The 11,704-nt window shown below is 38.7% G+C and overlaps 1 protein-coding gene across 2 annotated transcripts; it reads right to left on the bottom strand.

Annotated features, from left to right (window-relative positions):
* Positions 1-35: 35 nt before the first annotated feature.
* aldh3a2b (aldehyde dehydrogenase 3 family, member A2b) lies at positions 36-11,214 on the bottom strand. 2 transcript variants are annotated; one of them, XM_026181632.1, is made up of 11 exons: positions 11,074-11,214; positions 9,585-9,780; positions 8,863-9,094; positions 6,322-6,407; positions 5,719-5,927; positions 4,702-4,819; positions 4,338-4,479; positions 3,909-4,075; positions 3,707-3,806; positions 3,334-3,572; positions 36-863 (listed from the first exon to the last, which is right to left on the bottom strand). In XM_026181632.1, the coding sequence occupies exons 2-11, from the start codon at positions 9,744-9,746 to the stop codon at positions 849-851; spliced, it is 1,470 nt and encodes a 489-aa protein (XP_026037417.1). In that variant the 5' UTR covers positions 9,747-9,780; positions 11,074-11,214; the 3' UTR covers positions 36-848. The 2 variants fall into 2 exon arrangements, with proteins under 2 accessions (XP_026037417.1, XP_026037418.1); XM_026181633.1 differs by having other exon boundaries at positions 9,585-9,746.
* Between the last annotated feature and the right edge of the window lie 490 nt (positions 11,215-11,704).

Below are 11,704 nucleotides of genomic sequence, written 5' to 3'. Positions count from 1 at the left end.
AATACAGAATAAAAATAACTTAAATTTCAAACTGATACATGTAGCAATTTATTTAGTTGAATATTAAAATAGAAATGCATATATATTTCTTTAATTGTTGTTTATAAATTTAAATGGTGCGATATAGGCAAATATTTAGAAACAACTACACTTGGTCACTTAAATGTTTTACATTTGGTCATAAAAAAAATCATTAAAAACTTCCTTCACATGAACCTGCGTGATTCGGATGAGCTGAAAACAAACACTGAAATCTCACTGGACAGATTGTCTTCATGCCTGCCAAACACAGCCTGAAACTACTCTGGGCTGAAATCAAGTGCATTCGGGCTGATTGTCAGATTAATGGCGGATCCATTACTGAAACAACAAGCTAAAAATACCCTGTAGGTAGCTCCTACATAATAATAATAATAATGATGAAAAAAATCATTTTTCATTATTAACATGAACTTCATCTTATGGCCCTTCATGTAAACATGTTTTGTTTTTTAAATGCAAGGTAGAATAAATGGACAACATACTTTGAATCATGCAATACCTCTACACTTACACTATTACTTCATTAAAAAAAAACAACTAAATCATTCATATTTTTTAAAAAAAAGTATTAAAAATGTGGTGATGAATTAATGGAACGTAGTGATTCTTGCATAGATGAGAATAAATAATTATCTTCATTAAAATAAACGGCTCTCAGTGAGCTCCATGAAACTTCACTGAAATGTGAAATGGAAAACGGCAATCCTGAAACAACACAACATTGCTATCTTGTTCATGCATAAACAAATGAATCCTCCTTGTTCCTCTTCTGCGGCCCAGACGATAAAGGAAACAGCAGAATGGCTTCAGAGGAGGTACTTCTGTAAAACCAAAGACACAAACAGAAGACTCAGCTGGAGGTTTTTCTAAACATTTGCTCTGCATTCATAATGCTTTTAAAATGACTGATGGGTGTCTCAGAGGTAAGCTGTGACGCAGCTGTAAGCAAGTGTTTTAACAATATTTCTATTTGAAATAGTGCTTCTATTTCTATTTGAATCCTTTGTTGTTACTCAGTAGGAAGGTTGGGTAAAAACTAGTCTGCAGACTGTGGAGGGCAAAAGGTACGGTGGCCCTGAGAGGCCAAATGGACTGCAACTTAAGAAAACACTAGCAATAAGAAAAATGCTGCAAAAGCACACAAAACACAATGAAGGAAAAACAGAAACAGAAATAGGAAAAAACAGATTTCCAAAAGCACAAGGGAAGTGTTTCTGGGGAGACAATAACCTGACGGACCAGTTGCAGGAACCTAAAACATGGTAGGCGTGTTTTATCATGATTCATATAATACTCATGACGGATTTTTAGGCCAATAGTTAGGCTAACACACTTACCTCTCATCTTTTCTTTCCTCACAAAACTGATAGATCCTCCACTTATTTTAAGTGTCTCCCAGCGCAATTCTTAGCATAATTTGGTTCCTGCAACTGGTCCGTCGGGTTATTGTCTCCCCACAAACACTTCCTTTGTGCTTGTGGAAATTAGTTTTTTCCTATTTGTGTTTTGTTTGCTCCTATTTCCGTTGTCGTTTTTCCTATTTCCATTGTGTTTTGTGTGCTTTTGCAGCGTTTTTCTTATTGCTGGTGTTTTCTTAAGTTGCAGTCCATTTGGCCTCTCAGGGCCACCGTAAAAAGGAGTATACAGAACAGAACAGAAAAATGCCACAGTGCAAAAAAAATAAATGTCACACATTTAACATTTATATATGTGAATACTGAATAAAAAAAAATACAGAAATACTGTGAAGTATTTGCATTGTGAACCAAAAAAAGAAGAAGAAGAAGAAAGAAAAACATTCTGCATCTTTGTTGCCATTTGACCCTTTCCACATCCAGATCTGTGTGTGTGCCAGGCTGTATCTGCCACATTCACTGGATAGCATTGTTTACTGAACCAAAGAGCCCCGGGTTGTTTACTTACAACTGTGTAGCTGTTAATGAGTGAGTTGGGAATGTTTTTTTTTTCAGATACAAGAAAGTTTTGTCATTGTTGCGTTGTTCTGTTTATTGGCATGTGTAGTTTTGGATCATTCAACTCTGTTTTCATGTGCGTCGTGGATTCGCTGCCTGTGTATGGACAGCTTGCCAATCGATCGCAGACAACCATTTATCATCAAATCTGCCTCAGAATCACTGATTAATCTTTGAACTTTTGGAGGAAAAAAAGGCTGAACCGCCACCACTTCCACAGGACCGAGCACTAAACAGCTCAAAACCTGAATAAATTAAATCTGCTTGAAAGCACTGAAACAAAACTGGGCATGCCTATAGTATGACAAGCCAGCTGGTGGTTATGTAACCCTTAACCCTAAATCTGTCTTCACCCAGAAGGAGCTTTTCATTAGGCCTTTGAATGTAGATGGAAAGACCAAAGTTGAGCTTAAAAAAATACTTGTGGACGGGGGACTTGGTGGCACTTGGATGGTTCAGCTCCCATTGTGCAGCATGACTGGAAATGCTTTATATTTCTATACTGTAGCATGTTTAGAAAAGTGATTTACAATAAGAAACAAAAATAAAAGATACAAATTCACGCATTTACATTAATTACATAAAATTACAAAAAGCATGATGTCTTTAGCTAAGAGTTAAAGACAGAGGTAGGTGACGCATTTGTGAAGTCACTTGGATGATCATTCCAGCATCTTGGTGCAAGCAAATTAGCTTTGACTCTGCGATGGTCTGGACTCTAGAGTGATTAGGAAGTAGACCTTAACCCTGTAAGGCTGAAAAATCTGATGTATGCAATCAGACACATGGAGTGCTACTGCGAGACAAATATTACAAATTAAAACTCATATATGGAAATTAATGTTTGCTTTTTTTTTAATTGTCAGAAGGTTCAATAAACACTTTTTTTCCAAAAACTTTTTTTGAAACTGTGAAAAAAAAAAAAACAGTTTCAAAAAAATGACAATCGTCCGGCAGTCATTGCATAGTTCAGGATTTACAGGGTTAATGATGTTGAGAGAGAGTATGGATACAGCATAAGTCTCTACCGCAAACGCAGGTGCAAGGACATTTAAAGCTTTAAATACAATAGCGCACTTCATGCTGGATTCTGTGATGCGCAGAGAGCAGGTGCAAGTCTGCCAACACTGGAGTAATGCGATCGCTCTTTTTTGTCCCACTCAGTAATGCACATGTGCACTGTGTGACACTCAAAGGATGTGTTCAACTACAGAAAGGTTTAGGTTTCTCTGCTCCTCTTAGAACATTGCAGCTAGCTGGGAAGCTCGTCCACTGATACTGCCCGTGTCAGTTATTCCTTTCTTTCTTTTCAACTCACCTGAATCACAACAGCAGCCACCATAACCAGAGCAGCTAGGAGCGCCATCCGTCCCACCCAGCCCACATCTACGGTATTGAGGATGAAGAAGCGCGCCCAGCCCAGTTTCTTCAATGTGTGCGGCGGGTAGCGCATGTCGTTCACCCCCTCCATTTTCAGCTTTTTGACCAGACAACCACGCAGGTGGCTCAGTCGGTCAAAGCTGAACTTGCCGTGGTAGCAGCCTATTCCACTGTTTCCTGCACATGGAACATACACAGATGTTGGCATCAGGTTTGACCACTTTTAATCAACACAATAAACCAGTAATACAGACAGTAAAGTCACTAAGGGGTTAAAAAAAAGGCTCCATTTGCATAGTTTCTCTACTTACCCACTCCTCCAAATGGCAACGCGCTGACAGAATAGTGCACGAGGCAGTCGTTGGCCAGGAATCCTCCACTCGAAGTCTCATCTCTCATTCTCTCTATCACCTTTACAGAGAAGAGAAAACAAAAAACCCTGACAATAAGTCTCGACCTAAACACTGGTTTCCACGTGTTAACTGCTTTGCTGTGTTGGCTGCTGGTAGATACCTTGTTATCTGGTGAGAACACATAGAGAGCCAGAGGTTTCTCTCCCTTATTGATCAGCTTGATGGCTTCGTCCAGGCTGCTGACTGGTAAGATAGGAAGTAGAGGTCCAAAAATCTCCTCCTGCATTACCTTTGCCTCTGGCTTCACGTCCCGTAGAACTGTTGGAGCTAAGCACATCACAGAAACACTGCATGACTTTGCCTTGTTCCTGAAGGTTCTCCTTTCAGATATTCTGGTTTATCTGTCTGAGTTTCAGTTTGATTATTTTAGTTTAAAAGCTATCAACATTTGTCTTCATTGTAACTTCTATTGTTATTTTCCCCTTATCCTCCTGCTATTGAGTATTGACTCTGTATATGGTCCCTGAAGGTGCATCTGTCAAGGCCTGAGAAAATAAACACAATATTTTAAAAATGAATTAATTGTTACCTATGTAGCAGTCTGACTCATCATTTTCCCCGCCTACAGCGATGTTGCTGTCTTCTAACATGGCCATGACCCTCTTGAAATGGCGCTGGTTGATGATGCGACCATAGTCCGGGCACGTCTTTGGGTTGTCTGTGTAGAACTCCTACAGAAATTATTTTAAAAACCAGTAAATTAATGGACAAACACATTAAATTACCCCCCCCCCCCCCCCCCCTCTGGTGCACTGTGTTGCTACCTTGATAATGAATCTTTTAGGCATAAACATTTCTTTGAGGTTTGTATTGAAATAAAGGCTAAAGACTATATTTTTTCCTTAGTTTTAAAATTCTCAACTCAAAGTTATGTTTTTTTCAATCTTCAGTACCTTAATACACTTCTTGACCTCTTCAATGACCCGGTTCTGGATGCTGGGCTCACAAAGGATGTAGTCTGGGGCGATGCAGGTCTGACCACAGTTACTGTACTTCCCCCACGTGACACGCCTACAGAGCAGAGGAAGTGTTACCGGTGACTGGATTTATGTCATATACAGTTGTGGTCTGAAGTTAAACATACACTCATCATGAGCATGAATATCAAGACAATTTGAGAATTCAATTTCTTTGAATTCTTTGTCCTTCAGGGTGGAATGATGTGCCATCACGTTATCAGGGTGTTAAAGAAAACCCCAAGGCTCAGGCCTGCCATGAACTGGAAGCGTTATAACACCAGCGTCCACAGTCGAGCCAGTTTTACACTGACTCGGACTGAGAGTGTGTCGATCAATTGAATATTACTGATGGTGTGTAAGTATACTTTTGACCTTATGTGGATTAGAGAAAATTAAAAATCATTCAAATCATTAAAAGCCCCAAATGACTATGACATTCATGTCCACGACTAGTGTATATAAACATCTGTCCACAGCTGCATATGCTTTGACAGCACTCGCTGGATGGACCAACACTCAGAACAAAGGTGGATGCTCATATTAAATATGGCCTAAAGCTGCAAGTATTCTAAAGCCCATGCTTTAGATTCCTCTTAACATCAGAGAGAGTAAATATATTTATTATGCTCATTTAGGGTACACAGTTCTGAATTTGAGCACAACAGCTCCTCCCACCAGCTGTTTGTTTATGAGGTGTAGCCAACCACAAAAAAGCTGACTTTAAGGCAGGGTGGTTGAAAGAAGAGAAGCTTAAACTGATAACGACAGATGATGAACCAACGGCCACAAGGCTAAAATAAAAGCTGTCTTAAACTGTGATCATGCAAAGCTACCCAGCATATTCAGACACCCTTAATGGAAATATTAAGATTCTGAGTGACTGTATGTAAGAAAGAAAAAAGAAATTAAAATTGTAACATGAAGACAAATAACACTGAGCACTGCTTTCACCTGCAGGCTATGCTTATGTCACAGTTCTTGTCGATGTAGCAGGGGCTCTTCCCGCCAAGCTCCAGGGTGACTGGTGTCAGGTGTTTGGCGGCAGCTTCCATGATCACTTTTCCCACCGTGCTGTTGCCGGTGTAGAAGATATGATCAAATTTCTGGCGTAGCAGCTCCTGGGTCTCCGGCACTCCTCCAGTTACAACAGGGTAAAGCTCCTGACACACAAAAGAAAACATACACGGAGGTATCACAAAAGCTCCGGAAACAACACGTCTCTGTAATTTAAACAACTTGAGATGCAAGGCAGTTTTCTTCTTTAGATCATTTGCAGAATAAATAGAGATGAATAAATAAATAAAACTGATTATAAAAAGCAAATACAGCACAAGTCAAAAGCTTTTCTCTGCTCGACTTCCCCCATCGTGTGTATAGTAAACACAGTTTCCCTGACATCTTGTGTTTTCATGGGAAACATTTCACAGTTTGTTTTTATATGACACAGGATAAAACTATAAGTGTAAGCACAGAGGCAGTTTGTAAAGAATAAGCAGCTTATAACAGAGCCTTGTTTGGCTGGACATAGGCTGCTGTCATGTGACCTGTCCTTACTTTGTCAATGTAAATCGGCAGAAGGTCCTCCATGACTTTGGAAGTGTGCACACAGACCTCAGAGGGCTTCACCACAGCTGCATTACCTGCACAGGTAGAAGAGAATAGCAGCTCAATATTGTCTTTATCTAACAATTATTTTCAATCATTTTCTTTGATGATGTTTGTCCATTTTTTCCTGACACATTTAATATGAAATGTACTAATGTTGTTATTGATTTGTGATCTAAAAACACAGCCTGTGGATGGATAGCCATTCAGCAGAATGCAGATCATGGCTTAAAGTCCAAAAAAATATCCAGTTCTCTTTGTGTGCAGGCATTTGGCATCATTATCTTACATTTATTGATCATTATCTCCACTAAGACAGCTGAGATCACACGCCTACCCCCAGACGTTCACCTTTGTCTGTGCTGGCAGCCTCAGCTACACCTTTGTGCTTTTTTATTGGTGATCAACAGAGTTCTTATAATTTCGTTTTTATTTTCATTTCACTTTTTGTTTTTAATTCTGTTTAGTTTCAGTTAGTTTCTATAGTACTGCTGCTTGTTCCACTTTAATATTTACTGCTTGAAAACATTTTCAGTAGTTTCACTTTAGTTTTTATTGGTTTCAGTGTCAGTTTTAGTCTTTTATTGTGTGGAGGACACACGACAGACGCAAGATTATGGAAAATTAGAACAGGCATTCCCAAAAATACAACTTTTTTAAAGCTATTGACTCTCACTCTTTTAAACATCCATGTCTCAAATTAACATGTCCATCAAAACCTCCACAGCTAAGTTATGATAGCAAATTTTAACAGATAACAATGTCTAAAGCTAAGGATATTAACTTATTATCTATATTTTTATTTTACTTTAATTCATTTTTCACATTAGCCACAATTGTTTTGGTTGTTTTTAACCTTTCTCCAAGTCTACTTTTTATTTTTATTTTTAGTTAACTACAATAACCTTGAGGATCACTGACACGTGAAATGCAAATCTAATTGATTCAGTTGAACAAGTATCATTATATATATCAGAGTTTTTACATGATGGTATATATCATGAATTATCAGCCTATTACATATAGTACATACGTTGTTTACCGGTCTGTTTTACTGAGATTAATTGAATTATTTTCACTCCCTGGAAATAAATGACACTTATATCCTGCTTTTCTACTCTTTTCTAGCACTCAAAGCACTTTTATACAACTAGCCTCATTCACCCATTCAAACACACACATTCAGGCTGTGGCTGCCCAGACAGAAAATGCTAACTTACTATTTTAACCTGAAATTGTGACTGTAAATATTAACCAATCACAATGAAAAAATATTACGCACATCAGTGTGCATTATATTTTAAATGCATAATTCTTCAACAGTTTTGTTGAACTGACAGTTGCCTTTGGCCTGAAAATAATCAGAAGAAAAGACTTCTGACCCACTGGGCTGATACGAGCTTCTGTGTAATATCTGATATTGCCGGTGCAAAGAGCAAAGTCCATGTTGTGCCAGCAATCACAGAATATTAAATGGTGGCACAAAGTGCTGCACAACTGCACTGGCGAGTGCTACACTTTTTCAGTATTTGACACTAAACTAGATTTATCCAAATGAAATACAAATGAGCCGCCTACTTGCAAGCACTGATATGCAAAGCTATCACTGGACAACCACAAATACTGCAGTGTCATGCTGTGTAGTCACAAGAAACCTCTTCATGACATCGTGATTAAAGCTGAGTCGCACAGTTTGACCACTCAGGCTGAACTTTATGAAGATAATGTATGAGAAATAGAAAAAAACATGATCCCAGCATCTGATGAGTAAATACCAACGTACAAGGACACACACAATGAATCTTTTGCCGTTCCTAAAACTTCTGCTCTCATTATTGCAGTATAGAGTTCACAGAGTGGCCTTTGACCTACTTATCACAAGCTGAAAGAGAACACTTGGCAGTGGCTGGATAGAAAGGGGAACTTGAGCGGTTGTGATCACGGGACAAAAGAAAAGAACTGGCCTGAAAAACAGACGAATAGAAAAGAACTGAATACACGCCTTGATTTCCAAATCTTAGGCAGAAATGTTGTGGTCTTTGCTGTCTGTTGCTAACGTATCCAAAGACATTTACATAGGTTCTGATTTTACTCTGAACTGAAAAAAATGCTACAATATCAGAGTTAATAAGGCTGTGTGCTTAAAGGGCCAGGCACTACAAACTGTAAGTAAATTGTATATTTTAAATTGAGAATTTGGTGACATATAAGTTTACTCCAGTACTTAATTATATAGGTAACTTTGTTTTCAGTTATTATTTAATATGCACACAATAATAATTATTATTATATATAAATGCTAATGCTTTATATAATTTGACTTTTATGCTATTTTATGCAATTCTGCACTTGAGTAAGTGGCCACAAGGACACAAATTGCCTGTGGTATTCTTATCATAAAAGATGTTACAGATGTAAGCGCTACTCAGGCACATTACATCACACTCTGCCCTTTCATCCACCCCAAACACTCTCAGCATGGTACAGTACCGGCAGCAATGGCTCCAATGAGCGGCCGGATGGTCACAGCCCAGGGGTAGTTCCAGGCCCCGATGACCAGCACCACCCCCAGCGGCTCTGGATGGATGTAGACGGTGTCAGACATGGTCAGCAGGTTCTTCTTCACATGCCGAGGGGCTGCCCACTCCTTCAGATTCTTAATGAAGAGGCTGATCTCACCCTCCAGACCCAGAGTCTCATAAAACTGTGCCCCAACCTCGGTCTGAGGAAGAAGAAGATGAACGTAGGATCTCCTTATGGTGGATACTCTTCAGCTTCTGTATGCTTCCATGAAAGGAAACTATTTTGGCTATTTTTGATTCATGAACATTTCATAGGTTTTATGATCTGACCACTTTAAAACTTCTATTTATATTTCTTAACAAGGCAGTCCTATACATATATATTTATTTATAGCAATCAGATTTCCAGAGGAAAGAAGGGATCCCATCCAGCTCTTTCTATGTCAGACTGTTTGTGTGCCAGCACAAGTATGCACAACTACCAAGACATTAATGACACAGACAAAAAAAATTCAGGATTTAATTGGGTCCAGATGACTTTGTTTAGAATTACGAAATGTGCCTTGGCCTTGGCAGTGGATGTGCTTTCCGGGAGCTTTTGTGCTTACCTAAGAAATAACATGGGAAACATCGGAAGCCAGTCTGTAAAAACACAGACAGGAGTCTATGTGTTTTGTACTCACTACTCACCTTATTGAGGTCTTTCTTAATGGCAGCAGCAATCTCTTTCTGTCTCTCGCTGAATAACCGCTGCAGATTCTTGAGCTGGTTGATTCGGTACTCTACAGATTTGGACCTGCCTGTTTCAAAGGCTTTCCTGGCACGAGCCACCGCTTGCTGCTCCCGGGACATCTTTTGAGACCAAATGAAAAAGATTTCCTCAAAGCTGCAGAAAGCAGAAATCAAGAAAAGGTGGATAACTTTAAAAATACACAACTCTCCTACTGCAGCTCTCTTCTCACCGGTCCAAGCACGAGCAAGTGCATCAAACACTTTAAAAAAAATCTGTTATAACCATAACTATCCTAGTTTTATTGATCTCTCATCTATAAAGTAAGAACTGTTAAATTATATAATGTAATTTGACGTTTTGGTGGTAGTTTAGTAACTTAAGCTATAAAGGTTAGGATAGTTTAGTATTTTCTGTTATATTTAATTGTGATTGTTAAGGCCCGGGAGCCAAAATCAGCCTGCTTAAGACTCCAGTCCAGCCCACTGAACATCTTTGGAAAATTTAGGAACGTTTCAAATGTAATTTCAAATATTTTACAGTTTGTGTTACTGATGCACTGATATAGACCTGCCCCACAGCCACTCAAACTGCAAAGTAGTTAAGTAATATATAAACAGTTAAATGACAGAAAAGGTTTTTTCACTATCTACTATAGATATTTTTTATTTATTTACATTTACAGTAAAACAAATGAATGAATGAATGAATGAATGAATGAATGAATAAAGTAAGACATTTTCAGTGTAATAACAAAAACCTTTTACTTAATTACAGGACAGTGTGGGCAATGAGCAGAAGTTTTGCTGTAATTTGTTTCTTATAGTTGTGCTGAGAGATTTCGTTCATTGACTACAGCAGCACTGCATTTTCTTTTATTGAGACAAACCCACTATATTATAAAAATCACAGAAGTGATAAGATACATCATCGTTTTGCATATTAGCAATTAAGTATTATATAAGTACGTTTTTCTGTTGTTGTGTTGGCTCTCTGTACTTTTAATTATATGCATACGTTATTATATGCTCCTGATAACTTGGATCAAGCGGAATATTTGTCCATTATCGCTTTTTAGGGAGGGAGCCTGATGCTTTCTATGCTTGTATGCTGTGATAATGACAGCAAAGGGAAACCATCACAAACACTAGGCTACAGCGGCTGGCTCACACTTAAAGGTACAGTAATTAGAAACTACACATACAACATCCGGTATCCTGTTTCACGTTAAATGCTTCACGGCTGACGTTGGTTATTCTGCACAAACTTTATTGGATACATTATCGTCTTAATGTGTCCGTCTGGCTGATTAAATTTCGTGTTTTTATTGTTAATCTTATTTGTTTTTTTTTGTCTCTTCACAAATCGCTCCCGCGGGTCGCTCTCTGTCTGTTAGGTCAGGAACTTAAAACGCGAAAACACCTGTGATCTGGTTTTGTTCAGTCCTACCTTTATAATATCAGGGGCGGTTAAATTCTGGAGATCCTGAAGCGTCTCGATGGTGAGATAACCTGCTGCGGAGGAGCCGGACGGGTCACACTGGCGGAGAAACAGAGCTCTCCTTCCCCGTTAGATCCCACCCCCCGCTGGGGGGAGGGCCCCACACTCCCTCCGCTGGGCTTAGCTTTCAGCCTCAGCGTGTTGCTGGTCCACACCTACAGTTCATAGTCCACACCGAAATATGTCAACATGGACGTGGTTATTTGTCATAAAAAAGACTTCAAAACGTTAAATCTGACTTGTTATGTTAGTTGATATGCTGTTTCTGTATTTTGTTTGCAAATTCAAACTAAGTAAAGGTGTCACAGAGATGTACTGCACCGCTGGACCTGCAGTCGACTTTCAAACTGAGCCAGGAGCACACAATGCCATAATAAGCAAAAATAAATGAAAAACTAAAATAAACAAATAAACAGATCCAATTACAAATGTGCCTTATGCACATGAAACAAATCCCCTTCTCTCTGTATTTATACAGAAATATCTTAATGGACTTTTTCCACTGTGGAAAATAACGGTTTTCTACTTTTAATAAAATATTAATGTTTCAGAGATTTAGAAATTCTGTAAATAAGATGAT

This window comes from Astatotilapia calliptera, chromosome 10 (genome assembly GCF_900246225.1).
Source record: "Astatotilapia calliptera chromosome 10, fAstCal1.2, whole genome shotgun sequence".
Taxonomy (NCBI): domain Eukaryota; kingdom Metazoa; phylum Chordata; class Actinopteri; order Cichliformes; family Cichlidae; genus Astatotilapia; species Astatotilapia calliptera.
This window is presented reverse-complemented; position numbering and strand designations above follow the sequence as displayed.